Source organism: Anas acuta, chromosome 5 (genome assembly GCF_963932015.1).
Source record: "Anas acuta chromosome 5, bAnaAcu1.1, whole genome shotgun sequence".
NCBI classification, from domain to species: Eukaryota; Metazoa; Chordata; class Aves; order Anseriformes; family Anatidae; genus Anas; species Anas acuta.
In genome coordinates, this window is record NC_088983.1 from 12946624 (window position 1) to 12973798 (window position 27175).

The 27175-nt window shown below is 48.3% G+C and overlaps 2 protein-coding genes across 2 annotated transcripts; both read right to left on the reverse strand.

Moving 5' to 3' along the window:
• Nucleotides 1–1177: 1177 nt before the first annotated feature.
• On the reverse strand, nt 1178–9485 carry LOC137856904 (extracellular tyrosine-protein kinase PKDCC-like). The gene is made up of 7 exons (XM_068682787.1): nt 8439–9485; nt 8234–8356; nt 6011–6282; nt 5190–5269; nt 4985–5089; nt 3343–3519; nt 1178–2064 (listed from the first exon to the last, which is right to left on the reverse strand). The coding sequence occupies exons 1-7, from the start codon at nt 9468–9470 to the stop codon at nt 1961–1963; spliced, it is 1893 nt and encodes a 630-aa protein (XP_068538888.1). The 5' UTR covers nt 9471–9485; the 3' UTR covers nt 1178–1960.
• A 2858-nt stretch (nt 9486–12343) lies between these two features.
• On the reverse strand, nt 12344–26794 carry CYP46A1 (cytochrome P450 family 46 subfamily A member 1). Its single transcript, XM_068682788.1, has 15 exons — nt 26611–26794; nt 23912–23989; nt 23545–23626; nt 22927–23000; nt 22152–22238; nt 21244–21382; nt 20550–20660; nt 19613–19769; nt 19206–19268; nt 18164–18236; nt 17641–17725; nt 15618–15728; nt 15258–15346; nt 14239–14305; nt 12344–13847 (listed from the first exon to the last, which is right to left on the reverse strand). The coding sequence occupies exons 1-15, from the start codon at nt 26748–26750 to the stop codon at nt 13686–13688; spliced, it is 1518 nt and encodes a 505-aa protein (XP_068538889.1). The 5' UTR covers nt 26751–26794; the 3' UTR covers nt 12344–13685.
• Nucleotides 26795–27175: the final 381 nt, after the last annotated feature.

Genomic DNA, 27175 nt, shown 5'->3' on the forward strand with positions numbered 1-27175 from the left:
GCCAAATGCCCCCACACCAAATGCACACAGCCCTCTAACAGCAGATCTGCAGCATCTTCTAAGCCAGCTTCCCTTTTCGTTAACAGTTTTTTATTATTAAGCACCCTGTGCTCAAAACTTGGAGGACAGGATGGCATTGTGCCTGCCCTCAGGCTCTGAGAACTGCGGGGCTGGTGCTGGACCCTGCGATTCACACAAAGCACCCTGCCATGCCCTGCACCATCTGCTGGCGGGCCGGACCTGACTCTGATTTGCAGAGATTCGTACAATCAAAACTCCATGGAAAAAGCTGCTACATGAAAGGAGCGTTGCATGACTGGAATTTGTGGCATTCCCAGAACCTGTGCTTTTTGCCAGGAGAGATTTTGAAGCCAGGAGGACCTTCCTAACACAGCCTGGAAGCACTACAACCTCTGAACGCTCCCATCCTGTTTCTTCCTCGCTGAAATGGCTCTGGGCTGGCACTTGCCCTCGCTTTGGGGAACGTACATCTGATTCGTATCTCCTGAGGTTGAGGTACGGAATAAACTCTCATTACCTCTTGCTAACGCAAAGCAACCCCAGAGCAGATGCCTGAAGCCCTGCTTGGCCAGGCCAACGTGAAACAATAGAGAACCCCTGGCAGGACCTTTCCACAGGACCCACTGTAATGGAGAGAACTGGCTGTGCCCATCCATTTTCAAAGCCCTGCCTTCACAAAGCCTGCAGCAATGTGGCAATCACAGCTCGAAGAGCCTTCTTGTTGTGCTAATGGCAATTCTCATTAATTGATATCCTATCAGAGTCCCCGAGCCTCAGTGTTAAGCAGCAGGGGTTGCACTTGCATGAGAAAGCCCCCATGCAATGGCATTGCTGCGGGTTAATAGAGTACTAATGAGCTTAAAGGTGAGCACCTGCATTAGGAATCCCAGGAGCAGCTCATGAAAAGCACAGCAGGATGCCAGGCAGGAGCTCAGGCACCAATCGGTGTCCTGAGAGCAGCTCTTTCCAGGGGGCTAGGAGAAAAAGTCAGCATCCCAGGGGCTCGGGCACATTCACACACTGCTGATCACACTCAGGTGTCGTCCTCAGGAGTGGGCAACGATGCTGGGCGGGCTGAAGGTGAGGAACACTTGCATTTTGCTGTTGGTTGCATTGAAACACAGGCAATGAAAAAAAAAAACTATTCACAGCTTGCTTAGAATAAACATAGTAATTCTTTGCCATACAGAGTAACACTTTATACATAAATAATTTGAATGTCTTGCTCTTTCATGGAAAGTAACAGAGAAAACCTTCAAGGTTGATACATGGGAGCTGGCATCACAAATCACACAAATCACAAGTCCTGCATCCAAGCCTCCTGGCGTTGGATTCCAGAGCTGACCTCCCCGCCGCCTCCCTCCTCTGCCCCTGAAGGAACTGAATCAAGACCCTCCCTGGAAGACCACCCCCAGCATCAACCTCTGGTTACAGATCCCAACCCTGCAACCTCAGCCCTGTGGCTGAAGCCTGGCCCCTTACATGTGCAGTGGTGTGAAATCCTCGTTGGCAGCTGTGGAAGGAGCCGCTGCATTCTCCAGGGTATGTTATTCGTAGGTTTTTTGGAGCCTGCTGAACTAACTTGGCTTACTCCAGCCGGGTCCCTTGCAGTTATTTTTATTTCTTGGCTGCCAAGCTGGTTACTGAAGCAGCAAGGCTAGGTATTGCCGAGTCTGGCGACATTTGACTAAAACTGAGAGCATTTATGCGGAACAGCAGTGTGGGAACAGCTAAACAAGCTAGCAGGGCTGTGGGGAAGGGAGCATTCTGCAATGAGGAATTGGAGCTTTGATCAAGGAGACAGCAGCATTTGACTCAATCGGAGCTGGCAGGGAGATCACATCCCAAAGCAAAATAAAATGTGTCATTCTTTTCAGTAGATTAAATTCTCCCCAATGGTTTGTTCCTCCCAGGATCGTTTTATGCGATCTCATTGTCTTTACAGTCTTTTCCCTGAGGAAGCTGATCGTTTAATATAGACTACGGCATTAGCATCCTGTATTAAATCGGTCGGGCTACTCTGAAACGAGGCGAGTGGGCGCCCTGGAAAGGAAATACAAACACAAGTTTAACAAAGGAGGTAAATTCACTTTGACCCATGCTATTTACTCCAAAACACACAGCAACATAACCCTTTCTCAACAGACGGTCATTCGGCCCTGCCATAGGTGTGTTTTGCACTCCCAGGTGCTCATTGAGCTCAACAAGTGTGCACAAGAAATGCAACATCAAGCCCAAGAAGCTTCGAAGTCCTGCGTTGCTTTATGGAGCTGCATGAAGGACTAGCATGCTCCCCCAGTTCTCACGAATCCCAGCAGAAAAATTAGATGCTCAGCATTTTGGAGGCCTGACACTTTTGTCATCGTTGGGTAGGGAGGTTTGCTGTAAGAACACAAGGAAGAAAAAAAAATCCCCAAGCTGCAGGCACAGTGCTGGATGGCAGGGACCAAGCACTGCAGACAGGGTCTCCCACCCTGTGCCGTTCGTGTCACACCATCAGCAGGACCTGAAGCTCCTTCCGTGTCCCCAAGCACAGCTGAAAATGTCCACCCCACTGGGCAGCCAGGCATGTTGGGCAGCACTCACACAGCCCATCAGAAGCCTGGTGCTGGCCCCAGATTTACCTCGTACCAGGGCAGTGCTCTGGTGTCAGCTGCTAGCCCTGTGCCAATCGCACATGATGCCATGGAAGAGCAGCATTTTTTGGCATTGTTGTTTTAAAATAAATGCCTTGTGAGCCAACAAGACATCATTCTTCTGCACCACCACTGGAAACACACTCATTGAGTGTCATACTTTATGAGTAACAATTTAGCCCACGATTGAAGTGTCAGCTAAATGAGGCAATTTATAATAATTCTAAAAACATGGTCGCTATAAAAGGCTATAATCAGAGCAAATTACAGGGACATTTTGGAAATCTATTGGTTTGGGGATTTAGTTTTGATAAAGGGGATAACAACTTGTAAGCCATGATTCCTTTAATTATAACAATAGCAACCACCCACTTCTACACAGCTTCTTTCATCTCAAACAGCCCGGCAGCTCTTTGCAAACTACATGTACCGCAGGAGCTGTTCAGCCTAACACCAAAGTGAAGCCATCTCTGTGTGCAGTAAGTAACTGTCTAACAGCACATAGCTGTCCTGTGCAAAACCTGCAGAGGGAAGAGTCTGAAGAAGGAGAATATAATCCCTCTTTTTTCATTTGCAGACACACAGCACAGTGAAGGTGTTATCTCTACACACAGCCAAGGGTGCTGGGGCACCACGTGGCAAGGTAACTTCAAGCCCCTGTCCCCAGACCTCTGTCCGAGCTCACCTGTCCACGTCCTCTGCTGGGTGAGGATGAAGCTTTGACACTGTGACTGGGAATTACAAATTGCAGCGGCTTCCTCAGGGCTGTGAACGGACAGCAGGCAGCCCAGGTGGCTGTAGGAGGGCCAGCACTTGTAGTCTTCTGCTTCCACCGTCCGGAAGCCCTTTAGGGCGATGTACTCTGGGAACAGAAAGATGGCATGTAGGGAACTCCAGGTGCACTTTCAGAGACCAGCTACAGAGTGAACTTGGCATCCTGCACTTTGGTGGAACTCTTAAAGGAGAAGCGATGGTGACAGATTGAACCGACCTGCTGAAATGGGCAGAGCTGCAAAGCTGAAAGGAGCCCAGTTCTGTGATCATCCTGCCATCGGGCACAGGACAGCAGTTCCCCCAGAAATACAACAGAGGAGCCCATACAGAGAGCAGGGTGAAGGGATGGGGTCGACAACAGGGGCTGGGCAGAGGGGAGGCTGCTGTGCAGACCGGCCTTCCTAGCATGGCCCCAGGGAAGCCACCATCAGTGACCTCTCCTGTACCTCAGCCCCTACAACAGCAGCAGTTCATCACCGTGCTGCCAGCCACAGGGGGAGATTTGGGAACCCCCAGGGGTGAAAGGGAGGCTAGATGCTGTTCCAGCAGGATACAAAAGAGTCGACAAGCCTGAGCAGGCAATGTTATGGCTGTTGTGGATTAAGAGTCCTTCCCCACACCTCTAGGACGGCAGTCACTTTGCCACATGGCTACTGGGGCACTTGCTAAGCTAATGAGTAGGCACCACTGGAAAATTCTGGTGTTCCCTGTTAAAGCTGCTGGTCCTTCAGTGTAAATGACTGGGTATCTTTGTTTATATCTGCAAATTCCAGTTCTTCCATGCATTAAGAGACTTCCATCCTCAAGCCACCATCACTTCTCCATCACCTCAAGTGAACACTCGGGAACGTGTAAGCTGCAGTAACCACTGGACCTTTGAAGCCTCCCAGTTGGAATAATGATTAGCCCCATCTCTGCCACCAAACGGGTCTTTTTCAGAGGAATGCACCTGATAAAAGTTCATTTACACATCCACAAACCAGCTAGGATGGGTCTTCAGAAAAAAATAAACTTAGGGGGCACCAAGCTCCCCTGCCACTGATCCCAGTGCTGTGACCTCCCCACTCTGTGCTCCCACAACCAACAGTGTTCATCGGGCAGAAGCCACTGAGTGAAGTGGGAAGTTTGCTGGCAGCCTGGGAAACTGACCTACAGTCTGTACGAGAAGGTGGCCCTGCAGATGGACATGAGAGACTCAGCTTACTGCTCTGTTCTCGTTGCTGAAACTATCCCAAATATATTTGCTTACAGCACAGGCTGATGCACATTATGAAGGGTATTTAGAAGTAGTGCAAACACATGTTCATATGTATGCCAGATTGTCTGCACTGCATTTGCTTTGCAAAACAATGCAATCATGCATAGCTCCCATGAAGAAATGACAAAAGACTGCTCAAATGAGGGGGGAAAAAATAAAAAGATGCTTTTGGTCCTTAATTCTACTCCCAGTGACTATACGGTGCCTGAACGTATGAGAGAACAGAATCGGACCAACTACCAAGTTCTTTGCTCCCTCAGTAATTATGTTAGGGACAGCATCCAAATTCATGTACCTTTTAAAAGAAGAGGTCTTTTCTGTAGATAGAGCCCAGACTTGTACAGATGTAAAACCTTCTCAAAAGCTGTCACGGTTTCATTTATTCCATATCGTAAATCACCTGCATTTAAAGAAAAAGATGACAGGGACAAGTAACTCCATGAAATGCCACTGGGAGTCTTCTCATCGAGAAGCCTTAGTTTATGAATGTTAGCTGGTACCTGTTGCGTTGAGAATATCACTCAAAAAGGGCTGCAAAGCTGGTGGTGCAGAATGTGGCAAAAGATAGGTGAAAAAATACCTGCAAAATCCCACAGACTGATTAGAAAACAGCAGCTTAACTTCCTTCATGATTAAGTTGAATATGTTTTCCTGTGACTTGATTATCCATAGGCAACCAGTAAGTCTGCTCTGGTTACTAAGTAATGTTTGAAAACTTTGTTGGCATCTCTTGTGAGTTGCTCTGAAGGCCTGGTCCTTACAGCACAGCATGCAGCCAAGCACTGCACGAAGCCGCTTGCCCAGGCTCAAATAAAGCCAGGATCCGAAGAGCCAGAGGCTGTCAGGATGTGCTGTGGCACTCAGCCGCTGCCCATTCCCTGTGTTAGTGCCACGCCGCTGCTGCCCACAGTTTTGCAGAAAGACCCAGAGTGCAAAGTAAACGTTAGCAAGCCTGTTCCCAACAGCATTGGGTCAAAGTTGGTGTGCTGTGGCAGATAACCTGCACGTAGCCCCCAAATTTCAGATGCCAGGGTTTTCTGGTTTGGCAAACAAACATTCCCAGGTGCAACTTCTGGGGCAAGTTCCTAGGGGGCGCCAGGGAAAGGGAGCAGCAGCAGCAGCAAGATGCCTGCATCCTCCCCAAACAACACAACTATTTTCCTGCCTTATAAGGAAAATAAACTTGCTTCAAAGTGATCCTTAACTACCCTTTGGCAGAGCTGAGGGGGAGGCGTGCAGGGAAGAAGCGCGAGACAGCAGAGGCCACATGGCACTGACGGAGCTCAAACCCCCCGCTTTTCCCCCATCTAACTGCACATACCGATATGCATTGAAAAGATTCTTCTTCTCGTTTATTCCTTCGCACTTCCCGGCTGAAGAGCACTTGAGAGGGAAGCTTTTCGCAGGGAAGTCGAGTGTGCAGTCATTGTCCTCCTTGCATGACAGCTCCTCGGTGCTGGCATCATCCATGTCTGTCACTTTTAGGTTTCCATCCACCATAACAAACTGCCTTGGCTGGAAGTCCAAGAGGACTATTGAACCCAGGGGGGAATGTGCCAAGTAAAACAGCAGTTTCACAAGGCCCAGGCAAATCTGAGAAAGAGAAGATGAATATGCATGGGAAAAACAGATGAAAAACAGCTATTAAATTGGAAGTAGAACAAAGGAGAGGGCATTCAATGAAATTAAAGGCAACAAGGCATATAGTACTTAAAAGGTAATTATATGTATGCTACAAAATTTATTATCAACATTGCCATGGGATTTGACTGTGGTAAGTACTTTAGCAGCATTTTTTAAAAACGTATATGCAAAAAGAGCCATTTGCAGTTAGAGGAACTAGAGGAGAAAGCTGTGAGGAAAACAATAGCAGCCTTCATGTTTCAGGAGCTGTATTGATTTGTGAGCTGAAATCAGAAGGTTTTTTTCCCACTCTGGCATAGAATTAGTACGTTCCCCTCCCTTCCCCCATGCTGCTCCATACAGACTGAGGCTCCATGGTCATTAATACCAGATTCATGCGTTGCTGCATTGCTCAGCAGCATGAATTTGGGCACACAATCATGCTTCTGAAGAATTAGCCAAAGCATGCAATACATTTATTGCCAGCGTCTTGCCTTTATGTCAACTTTCTGGCAGCAGGGAAAGCTCATACAATACCTGATCCAGCATAAAGCTTGGCGAACAATTGTTGGACAAACCAGAGCTAGAAAAGCGCATTCATACTGAACCAGCAGTTTGGCTAAGTAGCTGCAGCATTTTTCAGCATTTTTCATTCTGTATCGGAGCCCTAGCATCAGATTAACTGTATCATCAGCTAGGTGTGCCAGGCAGCCCCACACCACCTCTCACTGCCTCAGATAGCGATCTCTGCAGGCACAAGGGTTTGTGTGCTTGGAACCATTCACAGAATTGCTGGTATCTGATGTGGCTCGTTAGAGGGGAAATCCCGTCCTTTCAGACGCCCTAATTAGGAAACAGGACTAGACACTGCCAGTCTACATTTGGTGTTAGTATCTTCATCACTCCAAAGATTATTAAAGTCTTAATGTCACCTCACCAAACCTCACCACCGGCTAATCCAGTACCAAGGGTTTCTAGCTCCACAGGAGACTGGCGCATTTGAGGAAACGTGGTGCTGAGAAAGCTAAGAAGCAGCCAGTATAAAACGGTTTGTAAGCAAAAGTTGGAGCTGCAGAGGTCTAGAGAAACGACTCTGGGAGCTCTGATGCTACTTGAACTCGGTCAGTGAAGCAATCCTATGAAACTCAGCTTCACGTCCCGCAGCTCAGCAAGTGTGAATGCCACACTCCCTCTCTGGCTTGGACGGCTCCTTCCCAACATTGTGGACCACAAGCAAGCAGGAGTTTTATATTTTGAGTCTTACTGCCTCTTTATTTTGCCCAAAGTATTTCTTATTGATTTTAAGGTACCCACGCTTCTACCTGATGCTCTTTCCTCCTGGGAAGCTAACAAGTAGTAGTGAGCCCCCGACAGAGACCTGGAGGCAAACTGTAACACAAGCCAGCACCAAAGCAAGCGCCGTGTCACAACTCAGCCGTGCTCCCGGGGAGCTTAGGAGTCCCTGTGCGGAGCCTGGGGGACAAGGCAGGTCTCAGTGACAGGATGTGACCCTACCACCTGCAGTGATCCTATCACCCGCAGCGCGAGGAAAGCAATCTAGTGGTGTTGGTATCACAGCGATACCTGAGGGGCTGAGTGCATCACACACACACAGAGATGGGCTGCTCAGCTCGCTGCTGTGACAGCGTGCCGAAACCCACAGACATAGCACGGCTCCCCTGAGTGATGGGGGCTCTGCCGAGGGGTCTGGCTGGGAAAACGGCTCCGTGGAGTGGCACGGCGTGGGGGGAAAGCCAGAAACACGGCGTAACAGCGGGGGGAAAGCTCTTTTAGCACTGCTCTGGAGAGAGGGAATGGCAAAGCTCCGGGTGATGTCCAAGCCAATCCGGCGGAGCAAACGGAGCGCCAGCATGACAGCCGCTCAGCCGGGCTTCCCACACGCACCCAGCCGCCCCCTTACCTTGAACCTCTCCTCCCAGGGGGTCTGCAGCAGCTGGATCATCTCCAGGGGGGCTCCCAGCTCCAGCACGGCCGTGACCCCGGCCCCGGGATCGCCGCCGCTGTCGAGGCAGTGACCGCGCAGCTGGGGGAGAGGGAGACGGAGGTGAGGGGCGAGGAGAGAAGAGAAGCGAGGGCGGCGAGAGGCGAGGGTCCCCCCGCCGTACCTGCACGATGCCGGGGTGCCTGAGGCGCTGCAGCAGCGCCACCTCCTTCAGCAGCTTGTAGGCGGCCAGGCGGCGGCAGCCGGCGGGCGCCCCGTAGCGCTGCTCGCACTGCCGCACCTCCCGCCCGGCGCCGTGCACCGACTTGAGGGCCACGGCTCCGCCGCCGCCGGGCAGCGCCGCCCACTGCACCACCTTGGTGAAGCCCGAGCCCAGCACCCCGCCGCCCGTCGCCCCCCTCAGGTCCCCGCAGCCCAGCCCGGCGCCCTCCGCTTGGCCGCCCTCCGCCGCCGCCGCCAGGCGCCGCAGGTCCCGCTGGCGCTGCCGCAGCTCCTCCAGCAAGCCCGGAGGCAGCCGCGGGGAGCCCGCACGCCCCTCGCCGCCGTGCCCGGCCCTGAGGGCCAGCAGGGCCAGGAGGGACAGCAGGGACAGCAGGGCCAGCAGGGCGCCCCGCCGCGTCCCGCCCGCCGCCGCCATGAGGAGCGGGGCCGGGCGCCCGCCGCCCGCCGCCTCGCTGAGGCGAGCGCCGCTGAGGGGCGGGACGGGGACGGGGATGGGGAGGGAAGGGAAGGGCCGGGGCGGAGGCGGCCGCAGGCACCTGCCGAGGGGAACGGCCCTGGGGTGGGGAGAGGGGAAAGGAGAGAGGGGAAAGGGGGTGGTTGTGGGGTGAAAGGGGTCGGGGTGGGGCGGGGAGCGGCACCGCTGCGGGCTGAGGGGAGCCCCCGCGGGCTGCTGGTGACCGCTGCCGCTCCTCAGCGCCCTGAGGGGTGGGCTGTGAGGGAGAGGGGCTGTGGTGGCACACAGCCAGCTCAGCGCTGCGATTTGAGACACACGTATAAAGAAGAAGAAGCGCTGCCGAGGTGCTGAGCTTGTGGGGAAGAAGAGGAATGGGACAGGACGGGACGGGACGGGACGTGGTGCCTGTCCCTCACCGGAGCAAGGAGAGCACAGCGATGGAGCAGAGACCGTGCTCCGAATTGAGCAGGAATTTGACACATTAAAGAGCCTGGGGAGGGCAGGCAGAGCCCTCCTCATCCACACCACTTGCTCAGGCTACAAAACTCGGTAAAATAATCCCCCAAATCTCCATCCTGTGCCCGTCCCCGCATGGATGGGTCACAGCCCGATCCCAGAACAAGCCTTCCAGTAGCTGAATTTCCTTTGTTGCTCTTTAACCTTAATAGCTCTTTAATTAGTGTCCTTATTTTCAAATCAAGCGTACATCTGTGTCGTATTAATGAATATTCATTGTCACTGGAGAGCTCTTAAATGCATTTTTACCTGTGTTTCCAAGGGAATAGATGCCAGCTGAATGCGGTATTATTTAATTTCAGCATGTCCTCAGCACCATAATAGTATCAGGACCTATTAGAGAAGGCTCACAGATACGTAAAAGTAATAATGATTGATTATTTACTTGCTTTATAGTAGCACTTAAGGGCTCCTGCCAAGGCTCTGTTGTTCGAGGCTTCCTACAGAGAGCAGCACAAAAGGCAGCGTCCCCTGACCGAGCTGGCGCCTGCAACGAGATGTGCCAGGGAGCATCCCTAGCAGGCTGTTCGCACATGATGACCACATTTTGCACATGATGACCATATTTTGAAGGATAAGAGATCTGGATAGACTCAGTGCTTCTGTGCCAGTCAGCCTCAGTGCCAGGGGAAGGTGCTGTGCCCTTTTCTGTCGCATAGATGTCTCCTTAGGGTTGTGGCAAGGGAAGGGGACAGAGTGCCAGCCATCTGGCCCTAGGGTGTCCTGCTGCCCAGAACTGTCTCACCCAGGAGCCCCGGGGACCTGTGCCTGGTGAAGCAGGAGGACCAAAGGATGGTTTGCTCTGAGGGTGCAAAGCCATCAGAGGAACTCAGAGCAGAGCTCGTGTGTCTTTGGCCCTGAGAGGGAACAAGAAAGTCCCAAACGTAGCAAGCAAGCTCCTACCAGGGAGGGTTCTAGAGCTGCTTACCGCAGTGGCTGACAACTAGCTGTGACTTGTCAGAAAAACTTTTCGTATAGAGGGCTTATGTGAGAAGGGAGGGCATTACAGGAAGCTTCCCGAGCCTCTTAGTTTTGACCTCTTTATGTCATTTTATCTTCAGCTTTCTGAGCTCACAATAACTGCAGCTGAGGGGCTGTGAATCTACAGCACAAAACAGGTCGCAGGCAGTAAAACAGAGCCCAGGGCCCCCGTTCGGCTTCAGTGTCACCTGGTGGCCTCCAAACACTACAAGACAGACAGCTAATGATTAATTACAGGTAATGTCATCAGGTGCCCTGCAGTGCAGCCCAGAGCAGCATGGGCAGCAAGACAGAGAAGTGTTAAAATGACCCTACTGAGATGCTGGCAGGATCGCGGGGACTCACAGAGACTGAACGTGCTGTACACAGCGAGCACAGCACTCCGAAGCTGCTGTGGTAAAGGAGGCAACCAGGAGCTGGCTGTGGCTGGCTAAATGAGCCTGAAGGGCAACAAAATATCCCGATTCATACTCTGCATACCTATCTCCAGCAATAAAGGGCAACATCATATGCTTTCTTATCTGCATTCGTTCCCCCAGAGGCTACAGATAGATCAGGCCATCCGTTGCCCAGAAAACATGAGGCTCTGGCATAATTGCAAGGACTGGCATTGAATCCCGAGCTGAGCTCCTGCGGGTTTCCTGCAGGGGCTGGGATGATGTTCCTGACGTGCAGGATCGTGGTTATTTTCCTCGCTTCCCTCCTGGCACTGACGCGAGCTGTGCTCCTCCCTGGAAATGTGTGTGGGTCTGGACGTGAGGTGTAGGAGCAAAACTGCGAGCCTGCTGTGCTCCAGACCCCGTGCCATGCCAGCTCTGAAGGCATTGCCTTCCCCTGGAAGACAAAGGCTCCTTTGGGTGCCTCCCCTATCCAGTTCCCTCCCACCCCAAGAGACTCTAGGCAGCAGCTTTTTCCCTCTTTCTCCTCTTATTTTACCACAGTGGTTTAAAAGGGATAAGATCAAGCTCTTGGGTTAGGATAAAAAGCTAGGGAGAAATCCTAAGGGAAAGTCCTCACACACATGAAAGTCCCGGGCGTCGATCCAGAAGAGGTAGGCAAAGAGTTTACAGGTTTGGGAGGGGATCAAAGAAACCTGCAGCAGCCATCCTTTAGAACAGGAGGAAGGTTCAGGCACCTGTAAGAAACCCTTGGGAATTAGCATTGCCGTCGGTACCCTCATTTTGGGGGCAGCTTTTTACCTTGACTGCTGATTGAGCTCCTGCGTGGCTCCACGGAGCCCCCCTCTGCCTGCAGGTGTTCATCTGGGGGAGCCTGCAAGCGAGGGGAGCTGCTGGAAAGCTGCTGGAGGGCAGGCTCCTGCCTGCAGGGCTCAGCCTCCATTGCTGTCCTTCTTTCCCATTGTACTTCTAAAGCTTGGCAGAACCTGTGCAAGCACCCGGCTTACATACCAGGCCCCCGGGAGCAGCTTTCCTGAACATGCCCTCACCCTGTTTTTGGAGGACGAGGGATCACCTCCTGGCTGGGGGTGCTGGATGAAGCAGAGAGCACTGCAGCACCTCTGCACAACGTCCCTGGGGCTTAGACATCACCTACTGCCTCCAGTGCCCTGCGGGAGCCCAGGACAGGTTATCTCCCAAGAGAAGGAGCTGTCAGGGTGGAGAAGCACTGCTCCTGTTCGGCACATCGACAATGAGAGCTTGCCATCTGCTGGAAGGCGACCAGCACTGACAGGCAACACTGGCAGGAGCTCCTGGGTGGAGGAACACATGCTGCTCCCCTTCACAGCCACCCCGACTCCTGGCACTGCCAAGATACTTCCCTCCCTCTGACACCCCCTCCGAATGCAGCGTACCACCCGCACGTCCAGCCCGACACGGGGCAGCCGGCTCCCTGCCGCGTCCGCTCCCGGCAGCACACTTCCAGCTGGAGACACCTCGGGTTTCCCAATCAGGTTTTATTCATGTGCAGGAATACAGGAGCAGATCTCCAGCAAAAGGGATCGCAGAGCTGGTCTAGCAGTGCAAGCGGTGTCACCTCCGGGTATCAGTAGTATTAGTACGCTGCATAACATCGCTTAGCAAAGGCAGCATCAGCCCTACTGGCCTGTTATCCCACTGCTGCTCTGCATCAGATGGTGCACGAGTGGACCCAAGGAGATCTCTGGGAGGTTATCCTCCTGGTGTGGAAACCACCTCGGCAACTTGTCAGTGCACACACCGCGTTCTCTGTAACACCGCCAGTGCCAAATGTCCTGAATTCCCTTCATTTCATGGCAGATCTTATGCCCAAACTCCTATTAGGTATCCATGTATTTCTGGAAGGTGGGATTTTCACATTATCATTTTTCCCCTAGCTGAGCCAAGCTGAAAGGCAGCACAGAGCGAACAGTTTTGGAGCAGCTGCAGGAAAGGCTGCAGGACGTTCTTCTGCCTCTGGCTCAAGTTGCACAAGCATTTCTTCGAGGAAAGGTCAAGTTTAAGCAGCGTTTGACTTTAGGCCCTCACTTCCAATTCTGCTGTATATTCTAGGCTGTCTGGTCCAAGCATTCGTGTAGCTTCACAGTGAGCCAGATGGGGAAAACAATCCAGGTTTAAATGAACCCAACGAGACCTCCCCAAAAGAGCAGCACTGCCTGGATTGTGAACCTACACTCTGACCAGTGTTGGAAGTAGAAGAGACTGAGGAAAAATGAGGCAGAAGAAACAGGGACAATTAGTGGCCACAATCTCTGATTTTTGTTTCAGATCACTTCTCAATCATTTCTCTCATTTACAGCAGGGATAGAAAGACTGTTTTACCAAGAGAATAGCTCCAAAGTTCTCTTCCTAAATTCAATCCAAATCTTGTGCTCTACAATGTTTTTGATTTCATTGTGTAAACACAACATTCCCCTAACGAGGGATTACTTAGACCATGTCGTGTTGTAAGCAAAATTAGTGGAAACTATCCACTGGGATTTGACTCCAGCTTTGCGTGGAGCTCTCAGGGATACTCCAGTGAAAAGATGCCCTTTTAAAATTCTGGACAGAACCAAATAGTCCTCCAGGAACATAGCAGGCTTTGCAATTCCAGGTATGTTTCCAGATGGAAGATGTTCAAATATATTCAGAGTGAATCTCCTAAGGTTTTCTTTCGTACATGATGAGAAAGTTAGGAAAATTTCCAATCTGGTAATCCTCTAAAGGGGCCTGTAAAATCTAACCTTTGATTACAGTTAAAATCTACGAAATCTGACGAAACTCAACCACTTCCATTTCATGCTCCCCTTCCTGAGGGTCACGCCTGGAAGCGTTTTGGAAGGCTCCTTGGCTTTAATTTACACATTACTCCATCTAGTGGTCGAAGGGTTCCAGAATCCAAGAGTTTAAAACTCTGCCCTGGTACCAGCTGGAATTCAAACCTCTGCAGCAACTTTGCCATCACCACTTTCGCCTCCATCTGTTAAGAAGAAAAGCAAACGTGTTATCAGTGACAGCAAAAACAGCTTTGCCCACAGCTGCTTAAATCCAGTGTGCTATGTCATACTGCTTTGTCAATATAGAGATTTAAAACTTAAAAACTTCCTGGATTTGATGACAATTGACAGGAACAAAGATCTTCCTTGTGTTTATGCTTTTAGCCCTGTTTTGGCAATCAGAGTGTCAGCCCAGCCATTTTAACCTGCAAATTTTGAACACCAATGCTAAGACGAACTGAGAGCAATGTTTCTGATCGCAAGGTAGAAACACGCCCTGCCTCTTCCTTGCGCAGGGTCAGTACAGGCCCCGTCTCTGCATACTATGAACTGGTACAGGGATTGATAACAAAACCTCACTGCAGAACTCCTTACCTGTGCAAACACCTGCCCGATACAGGAGCGGGGTCCCAGCGAGAATGGAAAATAGGAGTAATATGGCCTGCAGAGAAAAATATTCAAAACTGTCATTCTGATGGCTTTGTCATAAAGAAAGAAGCAAATACTTTACCACCACAGCAAGTAAATAGTCAAAATGTCATCCCACCTAGCTAACTTGTCCAGGCAATCTCCAAATTAACTTTTTTTTTTTTTTTTTCATTTAGAGCAGCAGTATAGCTCTGAAAAAAAATCCCTAAGCATCTCCACTTTGTGTTGACTCAGCTCACAGAGATACGTTTATACAAGCAAACCTTATTTGTTAGCTGAATTTCAAGCAGACTCTAAATGTTCCAGCCCATCACGGGGCATAACGATCCATATAACTGTTGGTCCTGTGGGCAGGTCTGAACCACACCAGTGAGAGGACATCTGGTTCAGGAAACCAGACTAACTCCCGTCTGAAGTAAAGCCCCTGAACAACAAAGTACTTTGATGTAGGGGCCTCAGCACCAACTGTTCTGCACTATCACCCCCGCAGCAGAACTTCTTCTGCCCTTGGGCCCCTCATCCTGCCTCTCATGTGGAGACTGTTCAAGCTTCCTGGGGTAAAAGCTGTCATACATTAAATGCTGGTATAGCCTTAGGGCAAATGCTCTGTCTGGTTTTGGCCAAGACTTCGACCTCAATGTAAATATTAAATAGCATTAGCACCGGTCTTTTTTGTAAGGCATAGTGTGGTCTAAAGAACTTCTGAACAAAAGCTGCACACTGTTGTTTTCCATTTGTATTTGGATACAGCTTCAGTGTTCAGAGAATCATGGAATCATAGAGTATCTTGCATTGGAAGGGACCCACAAGAATCATCAAATCCAATTCCTGGCTCCACAACCCACACTAGTGTTACTCATACTTGGAATGGAAAAACAGTTTTATTCTGCTTTCTTCCCCTTGCAACCTCTTCCTGTAATGGTTCCTTGTTACATGTGTAGTAAGCTGGAAGTAAAATAACTCACTTTGGTGCATCTTTGCTAAATCGGTCTGGATTGAAAGTGAGTGGATCCTCAAAGTACCTTTCCATCCGCCCCATGATATAAGTGCTGAACTGCCAAGAAAGAGTTTATTTGTGTTAGTCAGCAGAACTTTACTGAAAATGCCTCCTTGCCATCACAGATGCAAAAACATCCCCAGAGCGTGCACTCCTCAGGCCAAACTGACACAGTTTCCCAATTCATACCTCTATTTTGGCCACAATTTCAGTGAGGCCAGGAGGAATAGTCAGGGAGTACTTTGGCCTCTGATACACACACATGTTGCATGTGGATCCACTGCAGCAGGTAAAAGCTGCTGAAGGGGGATGTTGCTGCAAGACTCACAATTACTGTTGTGTTTGCAGGAATCCTGACACCTTCGATGACATTTTCCTTCTCTGTCCAGCGTACCGTCCCTGGGACGGGCGGGTATAGCCGCAGCGATTCCTTCAGAACCTGCATCAGCAAAAAGCACAAAAGGTCAGTTAGTTTATACAGTGTAGGAAGCAGAAATAAAATTAATTACTTCCCCACGGCCTTTCACTCCAGCTAAATGGGAGCTTTTGACCTGTGGAACAGATGCTGGTTATCTCCCTTGGACTCCTGTGGGAAAAATAAATGACAAAGTCAGCTCCTTTGCTTCAGCCCTGTTCTTTCTTATGACTGGTATAAGAAGTATAGAAGAAAAAAGAGGTGAAAAACACATGATATACCATGCATTGAACAGATCTAACACCTAATGTTGGGTTAACAAATAAATGAAAAACTCCTGGGAAGGAATTCAGAGGGAGTATCTGAGAGTGAAGTTCATGCACCCGGCGAGCCGTGCTCAGAGCTTGCTGCCACCAGCATGGGTGGCTGCTGCCACCTCCTTCCCACCCTCAGCACTGTGCTCCTGCCTTTGTGCTGCTGCTGGTGCATGGGGAACTGCGCCAGGTCACAGCACCAAAATGACAAAAAAACAACCTGGCAAAGAAAAACGAATAAGGACCAGTGAGAAAAAAAAGTGGAACGAGACCATTTCTTTTGGTGGCACTGAGCTGTAAGAATGGCTTATTTCATGAAAGTGAAGCCTAATTAACAGTGCACATTAGCATTGCATTGCAAATGCAATTAACGGTGTGTATGCACGAGTGAATTAATGAAAAAGAAGAGTCGACAAAAGGATTCAGAATTGCTTGAATGACAAGAGAGGAGTCCCATGGTCTCTGATCCTCCAGGGACAGGCTGGCTCTCTGACCAAGGGCAACTGTGATTTTGCTTGTACAGATCCAAGCTTGTTCTGTTAAATAAACTGTCTGCTTTGAGAAGCTCTCATGTGATCTGTCTTAACACTGAAAGGCTCAGATACCTAGTCCTAATTGGAGTGGTGTAATTGTGATGATGTTTGGAGAAGTCTGGAGAAACCTGCTGGTTTCTGTAAGCACACAAGGATGTCTTTTCCTCACAAGAAATGGACTTTTGTAATTTATCCATCATCAAAGCGCCGTGATTTGGGGGATGGGACATGGCAAATGGTAAAACACCAGCACCCAGCTCAACAGGGCAATTTAAGAGATGAGTGATGGTGGAAGACTACTAAAATAACAGGAAAATTTAAGCAGGGAGAGTAGTTGCCAGGACTGTGATTCAGCCCCTCTGGAGGGTTACTGATGTTCTCCCATCTTGTTAAAAAAGATATTCAATGTGAATGCTGGCAAGTAGCCAAGCCCTGGCTTTACAGCTCATTACTAACTTTCCACAGATAAGACCTCTTTTAGGACCAAAGTCTCTTCTTTTTCTTTTTTCTTTCTTCTTTTTTCTTTTTTTTTTTTTTTTAGTGACTAAAGAGGGTTTAAAGAATGAAAAACTAAAAAGAATGAAATTGTGAAATTGCAAAAACTAGCCATTATTTTTGGTTGTCTTCAAATCCTGCTTCATTTATTGCACTATGGTGAGATCATAGTTGGAGATGCTTTAATAATAATCAAACAAAAATAGAGCTGGGAGTTTGGGAACTGCGTGGGACTCATGCAAAGATTGGGCTCAAGGTTGCAAACCCTTCTTAAAATATGACTATAATTTCAGCTTAAACAGGTAGGGATTAAGCAACTCCACTCTAGCTTCCTGGCTGGTAATAATGAAAGCAAGCAGTGAAGGAATCGTGTGGGATTTCGGAATGAAACCCTAGGAGCACCCTTCCCAGCAAGGCTGGGCTGCTGCAGATGGCTCTCTACCTGCTCGCTTACTCTCTGAGGACAAATACCGTCAGCATCTTGGTGTTGCTCCTAAACTGTTAAAAGCGTGGGGCTCCTCTTGGCAGTCGCATGACATGGCAGGAGCGCTACCAAACAGCTCTGACTGGTATCTTACCTCACTCCCACAGTACCTGTGATAAGTACTTCAGTTTGCCAAGATCCTCATAGCTGATGTCTCTCTTGGCACCAAGGACTTCATCCACTTCGGCCTGAACTCTACAGTTAAATTAAGAAATGTTAGTTGCAGACACCCATTTTTTGCTAGGCAAGCTGACAAAGTACATTTTTTACTTTCCAGACATCGAGTTGGACTTTGACTTCCATCCTCAGGCAAAATGCCTACTGATTCCCAGCCAGCCTGCCTGAACTTGTGCCTCATTATCAGGGAGCAGTAATGCGCACACAGCACGATCGGACCAGGCAGCATTCAGAACCAGCTTCATATAAAGGCTTTGAAAAAAAATCACATAGATGGAATTGAAATAATTCATCCCTTTCCTTTTAAATGTTAGGTATATTAGACTACCAAATTGTTTCTTTTGGAAAGGAGGCTAGAATTTATTAGGAATTGATCCTAGCTTTTTGATAATCCTGATAATTAACTTCACCTTGAAATTAACAGTGAGCTGACTTTGCAGATGAGAGCGCCCGTACCTTTCCATTATTTCAGGATGCTGAGCCAGTGCCATTACTGTAAACGACAGCTGATTGGCAGTGGTTTCATGACCTGACAACAGAAAGAATCAGTTTAAAGCTTAGTATGAAATAAGATGATACTGTTAAGGTCCACTTGTGTTATTGTCAATAAAAGTCATGCCCCAAACAGTAAATTTCAGGTCTGCTAGAAATTAACTGAAACACTAACAGGGAGGTAATTTCTATATAAATGTCTTTCAAGAACTACAAGAACAAGACATAGCTGGTAAAGATACAAGCTGTCTTGATCAATTCATGGCTGCAGTTGTTATATACTGCACTGACTGGTTATGAATTCCCTGTCAGCAAGGGTCAGCACTAACACTCAGCAGAGGCCTGGGAGATTCTTTGAAATTTCTTTGAAATATTCTTCAAAATGTTTGCTTTATGTGGATTTTTATGAGGATTTTTTTTATGCATATGCATCTGTTCTGTTTTAAAGCACTACAGAAAACAGACTTCTTTAAAGTTGTATTTGTTGAAAAAATGTCTTTTTTGCAAAAGAACAGTATTTGACCCAACCCCATGAGGCCACCTAAATCCTACTGACTTGCCAGATCAAACTTTCTGTGTTCTTTACCCCATGTATCTCTTTGGCCTCTGCTTCTCCTGATGGCCTTGGCAGTGCCCTCTCTGACCTGGCACTGATTAATGCCCTTAGGGCAAGAATGGCATTCACTTGTGTGGGTGAGGTGATGTGATGTGAAGACCCCTGCTTGTACCCCAGCAGGCAAGGCCGCTCCCTGCACCACCACCCTGGCTTTAATTCCTATGCTGATATAACAGAACAAGGATAAAACTTAATTTGTCTGTGAGAAAATGAAGAGTTCTTTTCAGACTTTGCTCAGCTGGTCTTACATCAGTATAATGATGCTGTCTTCCAGCAAAGTGACTCCTGGTCACAGCAGCATCGTAAGGAGTGAGCAAAGCTCTCATAGGCAGCCCAAGACTGAGCACAGCTTCCCACATTACATATACAAATATTAGAGTAGCTACTAACCCGCAACAAAGAAAGTGACAAAGTTATCCAGCATGTTTTCATCATCTCTAGTTTCCTCCAGAGCTGTCAAGACAGAAAAATGAATGAGATTAGAAAATGACCCTGTACCCCAGCTGGAAGAGTCAGGGCACTCTGCTCTGCTTCGAGCATTTTTTCTGAGGTGAAACAGGGAGGGAATGCTGAGAGGACTACTTGGTGGGGACCTGAACCAGTACTTGATCCAACATCAAGAAACATGGAATTTTCAAAACAAGTCCTAATACGATTCCTCAGTGTGAAAAAACACGTTTCTGAAGTCATTAAAGGAGGACTGAGTCCCAGTGTTCAGATCCCCAAAATATTTCTTCCCAAATCTCAGGAAAAGCATGCCACAGACAAATTAACTCAAAGAGCAATGAGTTTCCTACCGTCTCCTTTCAGTATCTGCGTAAGAATATCTAACGTGTCTTCCTTCCCACTCTGGATGGCTTCTCTCCTCTGGTCAATGCACTCCTTTCCCACACGCCGCAGCAGCCTCAGGCTCTCCCGGGCCTCCTTTATCATTTTCTGTTTTCCTGGCATATACTGAATACAGAATGTAGTTAGTCATTGTATTCCTTTTGCTGGTAAAAACACCACCAGTGTTATTTTTCAAGTGAGCACCTCATTTCTATTTTAACAAATATGTGTGCTGTCCACGGAACCAAGTGAATGTCCCCAAAGTGAAGTGTTTGGGCTAAAATGAGAAGTGTTTCAGTCTGTGCATGCTGATGTCCTGCCTTGTCAGAGCTAACAGTTAAGCACTATGAGCACAATTCCTCACCTCCCCCCAAGGAAAGAAACTGTAGTACGTGGCACAGAATCCAACCTTTGGACCAAAAAGGGAAAACAGGAGCTCTACAAGTCTGAACCACAGCTTTCTCGAGAAGCAGTGGAATTTAACTTAACCATTTTAGATTTCATCCATAATCTCTTAGTACATGAATATCAGTCCAAAATACTTTTTTGGGGGTAAGAAAGTTCAAATTTCTTCCACCTTGAGTAAAGGCAGAAGTACTTCTTGGACAAACAGCAAGGACATTCCAATTTTTGCAGCAATGGGTGTGAAAGTATAAAAGGACATGAGAAGAGGAAACATGCAGGGGGAAGGAGAAGGCAGAAAGACAGAAACAAAGCATTAAATAATAATGTCAATTTTGTAAGTGTTTTAAAGTGCTAATTAATTTTATCTCAGTGCACGTTGGAGGAAAAGAACTACTGATGATGTTTTCCCTGTCACATATGGACCACACACAGCTCCAGCCCCATACAGAGGCAGAGGCTCCAGCTGGACATGTGAGAGGACTGACCGAGGAGCACACTGACCTTCACAAAGGGGATGCGCATCTCAGTCATTCCCTTCATAATCATGGTCACAGCATGTGGGAACGGTGTCCGGTCATCACTCAGCGCGTTCAACTCCAAGCCAAAGGCTATCTGAGGAGAGGGAGAGAAAAAGGGAGCCACCTCCTAATCCTTCCTGGCTCAGCAGGGCTGGGATGAAACAGCAGGATTGCCTCATGCTGACTGTCTTTGACCAGGAAAATGCCTCAGGCTAGGTTCTGCCCTGCAGGAGCCTGGGAGGGAAGGGTGATAGCTACATTAGGCTTCCTCCTTATTTGGGGGAATTCATATTACTCTCAATTCATGTTTCTCATAAAGAAAGGAAGAGCCAGTATCAGGCAGACTTCATGCTGATGTATAATAATTAACACAACACGCACCCGTGAACAAATAGCAGTGCGCCCCTTTTGTCTGGAGGGGTGGGACTCATGAGGCTGTAAGGGTTTTTGCAAAGGGCCCCCGGTGCAGCATGCTGCTGGCCACACTTAGATGACATAAATCCTTCCCTAACTGCTCCTTCCTATGTCTCAGTCTGAATGGAAGTGTCTCAACTGCTGCCTCAATTCTTCGGGCATTTCTGGGTAGAGATCTGTTTCCCTGGCTCCAGCTCCTGATCCCGCTACTTCCATTCCTTCCTGCTAATTGCGAAGGAAGCAAGAAAGCAGACAGCTGGTACCTTTGCAATGACATCCAAAGTCACCCGGCTCATCATCGTCAGCATGCTAAACTCTTTCTTTCCATCTGCCTTTTCCTCTAGCTTCTCCATCAGCTCCTCTGCTTTTTCATTAAAAGTTTCCATCAGGCCAATCAGGTAGCTGAACAATTAATAAAAATGAGTGATCGGGCTCTGGGGAGGACATCTTTGTTCAGGCAAAATTATCTTATTGTTTTCCATAGAAAATTATCAAGAATTTATTTTAATTTTTATTGTTTTAATTGTATTTATTATATTATTATATTTAATTATATTATTGTTTTAATTTACATTGTTTTAACCTTAGATTTATAACAAATTTGCCTTAGTACTTTAAAAAAACAAACATAAAATGAGATAAATTCCTCTTGTAGAAGCTCAGCTCTACCCTACTATGTAAATAACAGGTGCCATGGCAAAGGGCTTTGGCCTGGGCATGTCGAGGCAGATGGACAAATCTTCAGACCCAAAATGCAATGTGTCTACTTCGTACAGGCACTCACAAGCAAACCAGACCAAGCCCCAACTTATTAATCAAGCTCTGTCTCCCACAGGGCGTCACTCAGACAGGTGAATGATTAGGCTTGCCCACTTCAAATATCTGAGGTCTGTTTTCAAATGGGATGAAGCAGCCATCAGCACATTCCTGGGACCTTCCTGCCATCACTGAATTTGTATGGGTGTCACTCCCACAGGAAAAATCCAGTCCGGTTGTACTTGTCAAGGGATCAATGTGTTACACTCTATGTAAAATACAATTCTGACAACAAATTGGTTTTCTCTTTCTAAATATAAACTAAAAAAAAAGAACAACAACAATAAAAAAACGGACCAACAAGAGTGAGAATCATGAAAATACAGTAGATACAACAGATAGATGTTTGCCTTACGTTCGGCTGAAAGCTGGATCCATCACCTTCCGCTGCTTGTGCCAATGCTCGTAGTTGCGATCGGTTACCAAGCCATTCCCCAGAAATCTGGCATTTAGGAAAACAAGGACAGGAACAGTTTTCAGCAGGGGAGGCAGCCCAAGCCTGTCAAGTCACAAAGGAAACTTCCACATCTACTTTCTTGTATTTTTCCCATGCGCAGAGTACATTGTTGCTGCGAGTACACAATCTTTTCATTGTTGTGGACAACAACGGAATTGCAGCTATGTTTTGCCTGGTATGTGTGGACTGCTGAGTCCAACAGGGGATGCTGGCTCATTACACAGGTTCCCCAAAACAACTGCTGTGCAAATAATTAACATAATAACTGCATTATTCTGTGTTCAGAAGCATCAAGATAGCAGTGAAAACTCTCATTTTCTATCATTCTGCTTAGGAGCTGGAAACTCCAGTGCATTTAGTGCTCTAAAATCCAAGTTTGATGATGGTCTTCAGCAACCTATTCTGAGACTAACTGAACATCCACAGGGGAAAAAACATAAGATCAAGGTAAAAAATCCAACATAACCTCCTGCCTGATCAGGAAGACATTCGACTTGACACACGCACATTCAGCATCATTTAGTAGATACCTGTTGCTTAAATATGTCTGGAATTAGTCATTAATCTCAGTGCTAAGACAAATGGTCTGACTCAAAACGAGTGTCATGCCTGTGCCTTTATTAATCTTTCACTTATTTTCAGATCACAGTGGCTTCAGATGGATTTTTCCTACCTTACGCCGAACATGTTGAAGATACGACCATAGACCAGGGGATCCTTAGAGTACTGCGGTGACATCAAGAACTCCTAAAATCAAACCTCAGGTCAGTGAACGCTGAGTGCTCTCTGTTTCCCAGACAAAACATAAAAAGCCACTCACACATTCACTCTTTTCCTCCTGTAGCAACAGACTACATGAATTATTTGGTGTGCTCTGATTCCCCAGTTTCCACACTGATAACTTGTTTTGCATGCCTGTAGCACTTTTTGCCCAGTGACCTGGAATCTCGCTCTATGATTATTACAAGGCTTTAGAGGAAGAAATCCAGCCCTGTTGTGCCTTATTCTTTTGAGATATTAGGCTCTTGCAGATTGTCTGCTTTTCAGAAAGGGTGGATGCTTGCTCTATCTGCAGTTTAAAGGAAAGTAATGAAGTAAATCAACTGATTAAGTAAGAAAATAAATCTGGAGAGCTGAGGGTGCAGGCCCCCTCGCCCTTGCAACCCAGCCAGAGTCCCGCTCCCTGAGGCACAGGTTGCTGCACCATGCTGCCCTAACCACCAGACACCACCTCTCTTTTTTGGAGGGATGGGCTGATCCCCACTGTCAATTCTGTTTTATTCTGCAGTACCTTCACTCCTTCAGGACTCAGAATCATTACTGAGACTCTGTGAAAAGCATTAAACCGTATAACAGGTCCGTACTTCTCTGACCTACAGAAAGAAAAGGAAAAAAAGAGATTTATGGTACAGAACACCAACACCTAACAGTTCAAACCTAACAACTTCAAGGGGCCAAAGGAGCATGGACTTGGAATTACTGCAGACTTGAGTGAATAACGCTGCTAAGAGAAAGATCAATGCTTTCTTTTCTGTCTGGTAACTCTACCGACCTTCTGAAGGATGCTAAATATGTAACTCAATGCCTCTGTGCCTTGTTTTCCCAACTTGTATAACAAAAGCTACCCAAGCCTAGCTTAGTGGTGTGTCTCAACTTACCACTGCAAGAAAAGGTCGTGTATGAGCTCCTGTTTCCCCATCATTCTCCAAATGATTGGCAGATGTCCAAATAAAAAGCTGCATAAAATGAAGTAAAGAGTGTCAGGAGGATGCCAAAACAGGGGTTTGCATGGATTGCAATGCTTGGGACTGGTATTTCGGGAGGGATGGCTGTGGAAGGATGTGGGGTGAGCTCCAAGACCCTGTTGTTTTGCTGTGGTCTAATGATGCAAAGAACAATTTGGAATGACGCTAGCACTGGGTAGATGTTCTGTTTTTAAATGAAACAAACACGCTCCAGATTCTTTGCCGAGGGAAACAAGCAGGGCAAACCCAACTCCATTTCTGTGGCTGTGTTTATAGCCCTGCATGTCCGTGTGCCATTTATTCATTATATATCCTTATCCTTGTTGCTCATCGGACACAATATGTGTTGCTTGTGGTTTTCCTCCTGGTAAGGAAAGGTAAAAATAACACAGTGATGCCAGTGCCCAGCCACCACTCAGATAAGCTGCTGACCTTGGTCACTTGGTGCCCCTGCACAGCCAGGGTGCAGAGAGGCAGGACAAAGTGCTGCCTGGCTGCACACTCACGGCGGCTTTTTTTCTGAGCGAGACTAAGAAATGTTGAAGGAAAACTTAGAAGGATTCACTGATTCATATGGAAATCGCAGAAATGAAAAAAAAGGGTTAACTCTTCACATACAATAGCTGTATTCAAAAGTCAGAGATCAATTTCTTCCTTCAGATGTGAGCAGGGAATTCCCACAGGCTTTGTGCACATCTGAAGGAAGATTTGGCCAAGCTCCTCTCCAAATCAAGCAAGCTATGCTAGAGATCTGTTTTCCATTTGAGACACAGAGAGCCATGCTATCATCCTCTTCAGTATAAACAAGCTATAGGGGAAAAACAGGCTCTTATTTTATTTCTGTTGGAACTGGTAGGTGCTTAAAATAACAAGCACTCAACAAAGTTACACAACATCTACAGAAACTTTTAATCCTTCCTTTGCTTGACTCCTCCGCTGTAACTGGACTCCAAAAAGACAAAAAGCTCCAAAGAAGACAAAGTCCTTTGTTAGCCAAAGCTCCGGGAACCACTCTATCTGCAGCGTATTGAAGCAAGGTCCCACTCACGGCTCCCCTTGTGTGGCTGGGGCGTTGTGACAAACTGGATGTTTTGTCCTCTGTCCCATCACTACCCAATTCAGTTAGGTGCTACAACAGGCCTAGAGCATTCATCTATTAATGAGAAGTCACAACTCCTCTCACTTACTGCATGCCATGAAAAAACTATGCAAGGGCTTGGTTTGGGATATATAATTAAGTGACATTACCATTTGAAAACATGCATTTACAAAGAAATCCTTTTTTCCATTTCTTACTATTAGATCTCTAATACTAAGCAAACCTTTGAAGAGACAACCTTATGTCTTCAAAGCAGAGCCATTCACACGGCAGAAACGACACAAAGCCACTATGACTCAAGTTTCCAGCCTGTTGTGCACAAGCCTCATTTAGAGATGTGCTGTGTTGGTCCGGATAAAACAAATCAGTCCAGGAAATCAAGGGTGTTAACATAATCTTGTCATCACGCAGCCATAAGGGCTGAGACAAAGTCTGAGGTTTTGATAAGATCCTCCCGCACTTCATCCTAAAACAAAGCTTTATTAAGCTTTTATTAAAGGTAAAGGAAAGAGACAAGAATGAAGGGAATGGGATGAATCCCATTTTAGCACCGTGAGATCATGGAGTCATTTGGGTTGGCAAGGACCTCTGGAGGCCACTGGCCAAGTCTCCGGCTGGAGGCCAGAGCTGCATGACTTTGCTCAGGAACTCATCCAGCCACTCGGGCCAGTGTTTGAGCACAGGACAGTGAGGTTGTTTTGCCTCACACCTAATTGCAATTGCTGTATGGCAGCTGGTGTACATTGCCCTTTGCGTTGTGCTGTGCACCTCCAAGGAGACTCTGGCCCCATTTTCTCATAACCACCTGTGTACTAGGGAGGTTACATCTGCACCCTGTGCCACCGTTTTTATAAATTACTTATCAGAGCTGGAGGTGTTTGATCTTTCCTACCTTGGATATTTAGGAATGGAAGTGTTTGTGCCACAAGTACTGAAATGGGGCTTTTGGACAGTTGCTGACCATTTATACTTTTGAAAAGCTATCAGGTACCACGGGCTCACAGGACAGACAAGCTTGCACATAGAGAATCAGTACCAGAAACCTTCCTGCAGAGGACCCGAGGCTGATCACCACGATCACGCCTCAAATCCTGGAGAAGGGACAGAACAGCCACGGGGTTACTCAGCTGCCGTTAGGTTAGGGCGTGACTTCACACCTCAAAATGCTCCCAAGGACAAGCAGGTTCAGGTACGGCAGGATCCACCACAGCCCTAATCACCACATCTGACCCTGATGCCACAAGTAGGCTGAAACCTGCGGGTACGTCCCTGTGGGACTGCTCGTCTCCCAGGGTGTTGGTGGGGTGTCAGGGCACCTGCACCCAGACGTGCGGTTAAAGGGACTCCTGGGTGCCATGAACACGCTGAGGGGAACCCAGAAGGGCGATGCCGGCTCTGAACCCCCTCCGCCTTGCTCCAGCCGCAGGGACACCGGGACAACACCGGGACAACACCGGGACGACAACACCGGGACAACAACACAGGGGCGCCCCCCCGGCTCCTGAGCCCTTACCTCTCGCGGGGGGCGCCGGGGATGTGGTCATACTTGGCGTGGATGTGCCTCACGTAGCAGCAGTAGAGCCCGGCCGCCAGCAGCAGCAGCAGCAGCAGCAGCAGCAGGGCCGCGGCCGCCAGCCCGCCCAGCGCCGCCATGCCCGCGGCGCCGCCTCCCAGCGCCGGGTGCCCGGCTGAGGGCGGGCGGGGCGAGCCGCGGGGACAGGGGCTGAGGGCAGCGGCCCGGCCCGGGGGGGTGGCCCCGGGTTGTGTGTGGTGAAATCGTGTAATTAGTGCGATTGTGTAACTGTGATAGTGCTAACGCCTCCTCCCAGCTCGGCACGGGTGTTGGGGAAGGGACGAAGTGCCAAAGGAGGTTACTGCAAGGGTCTGGGGACCCGTCGGTGCTCTGGGGGTGATGAACAGGAGCAAGCCACACGCTGTGCCCACTTCCAGCTCCCCTCCCAGCCCTGCTGCCTGCCCTCGGGGTCCCCCTCACTGCTGTCCCCACGGGGACAGGAGCAGGACACCCCGCTGCCTGCCGCGCACACCTCAACCACAGCCTGTCACTGACAGGCATCCCC

What these genes read in the sequence shown, in the direction of transcription:
- LOC137856904 (XM_068682787.1), bottom strand. Translation starts at nt 9,470, where the DNA reads ATGAGGAGGGCTCTGCCTGCCCTCCCCAGGCTCTTTAATGTGTCAAAT. An exon ending in CCTGGGAGGAGAGGTTCAAG is followed by an intron (nt 6,283 to 8,233) that starts GTAAGGGGGCGG and finishes TCTCTTTCTCAG; the next exon opens with ATTTGCCTGGGCCTTGTGAA. An exon ending in AATCTTTTCAATGCATATCG is followed by an intron (nt 5,270 to 6,010) that starts GTATGTGCAGTT and finishes GGGATTTTGCAG; the next exon opens with GTATTTTTTCACCTATCTTT.
- CYP46A1 (XM_068682788.1), bottom strand. Translation starts at nt 26,750, where the DNA reads ATGGCGGCGCTGGGCGGGCTGGCGGCCGCGGCCCTGCTGCTGCTGCTG. An exon ending in TTCAACATGTTCGGCGTAAG is followed by an intron (nt 22,239 to 22,926) that starts GTAGGAAAAATC and finishes CCTAAATGCCAG; the next exon opens with ATTTCTGGGGAATGGCTTGG. An exon ending in GCAGATACTGAAAGGAGACG is followed by an intron (nt 19,269 to 19,612) that starts GTAGGAAACTCA and finishes CTGTCTTGACAG; the next exon opens with CTCTGGAGGAAACTAGAGAT.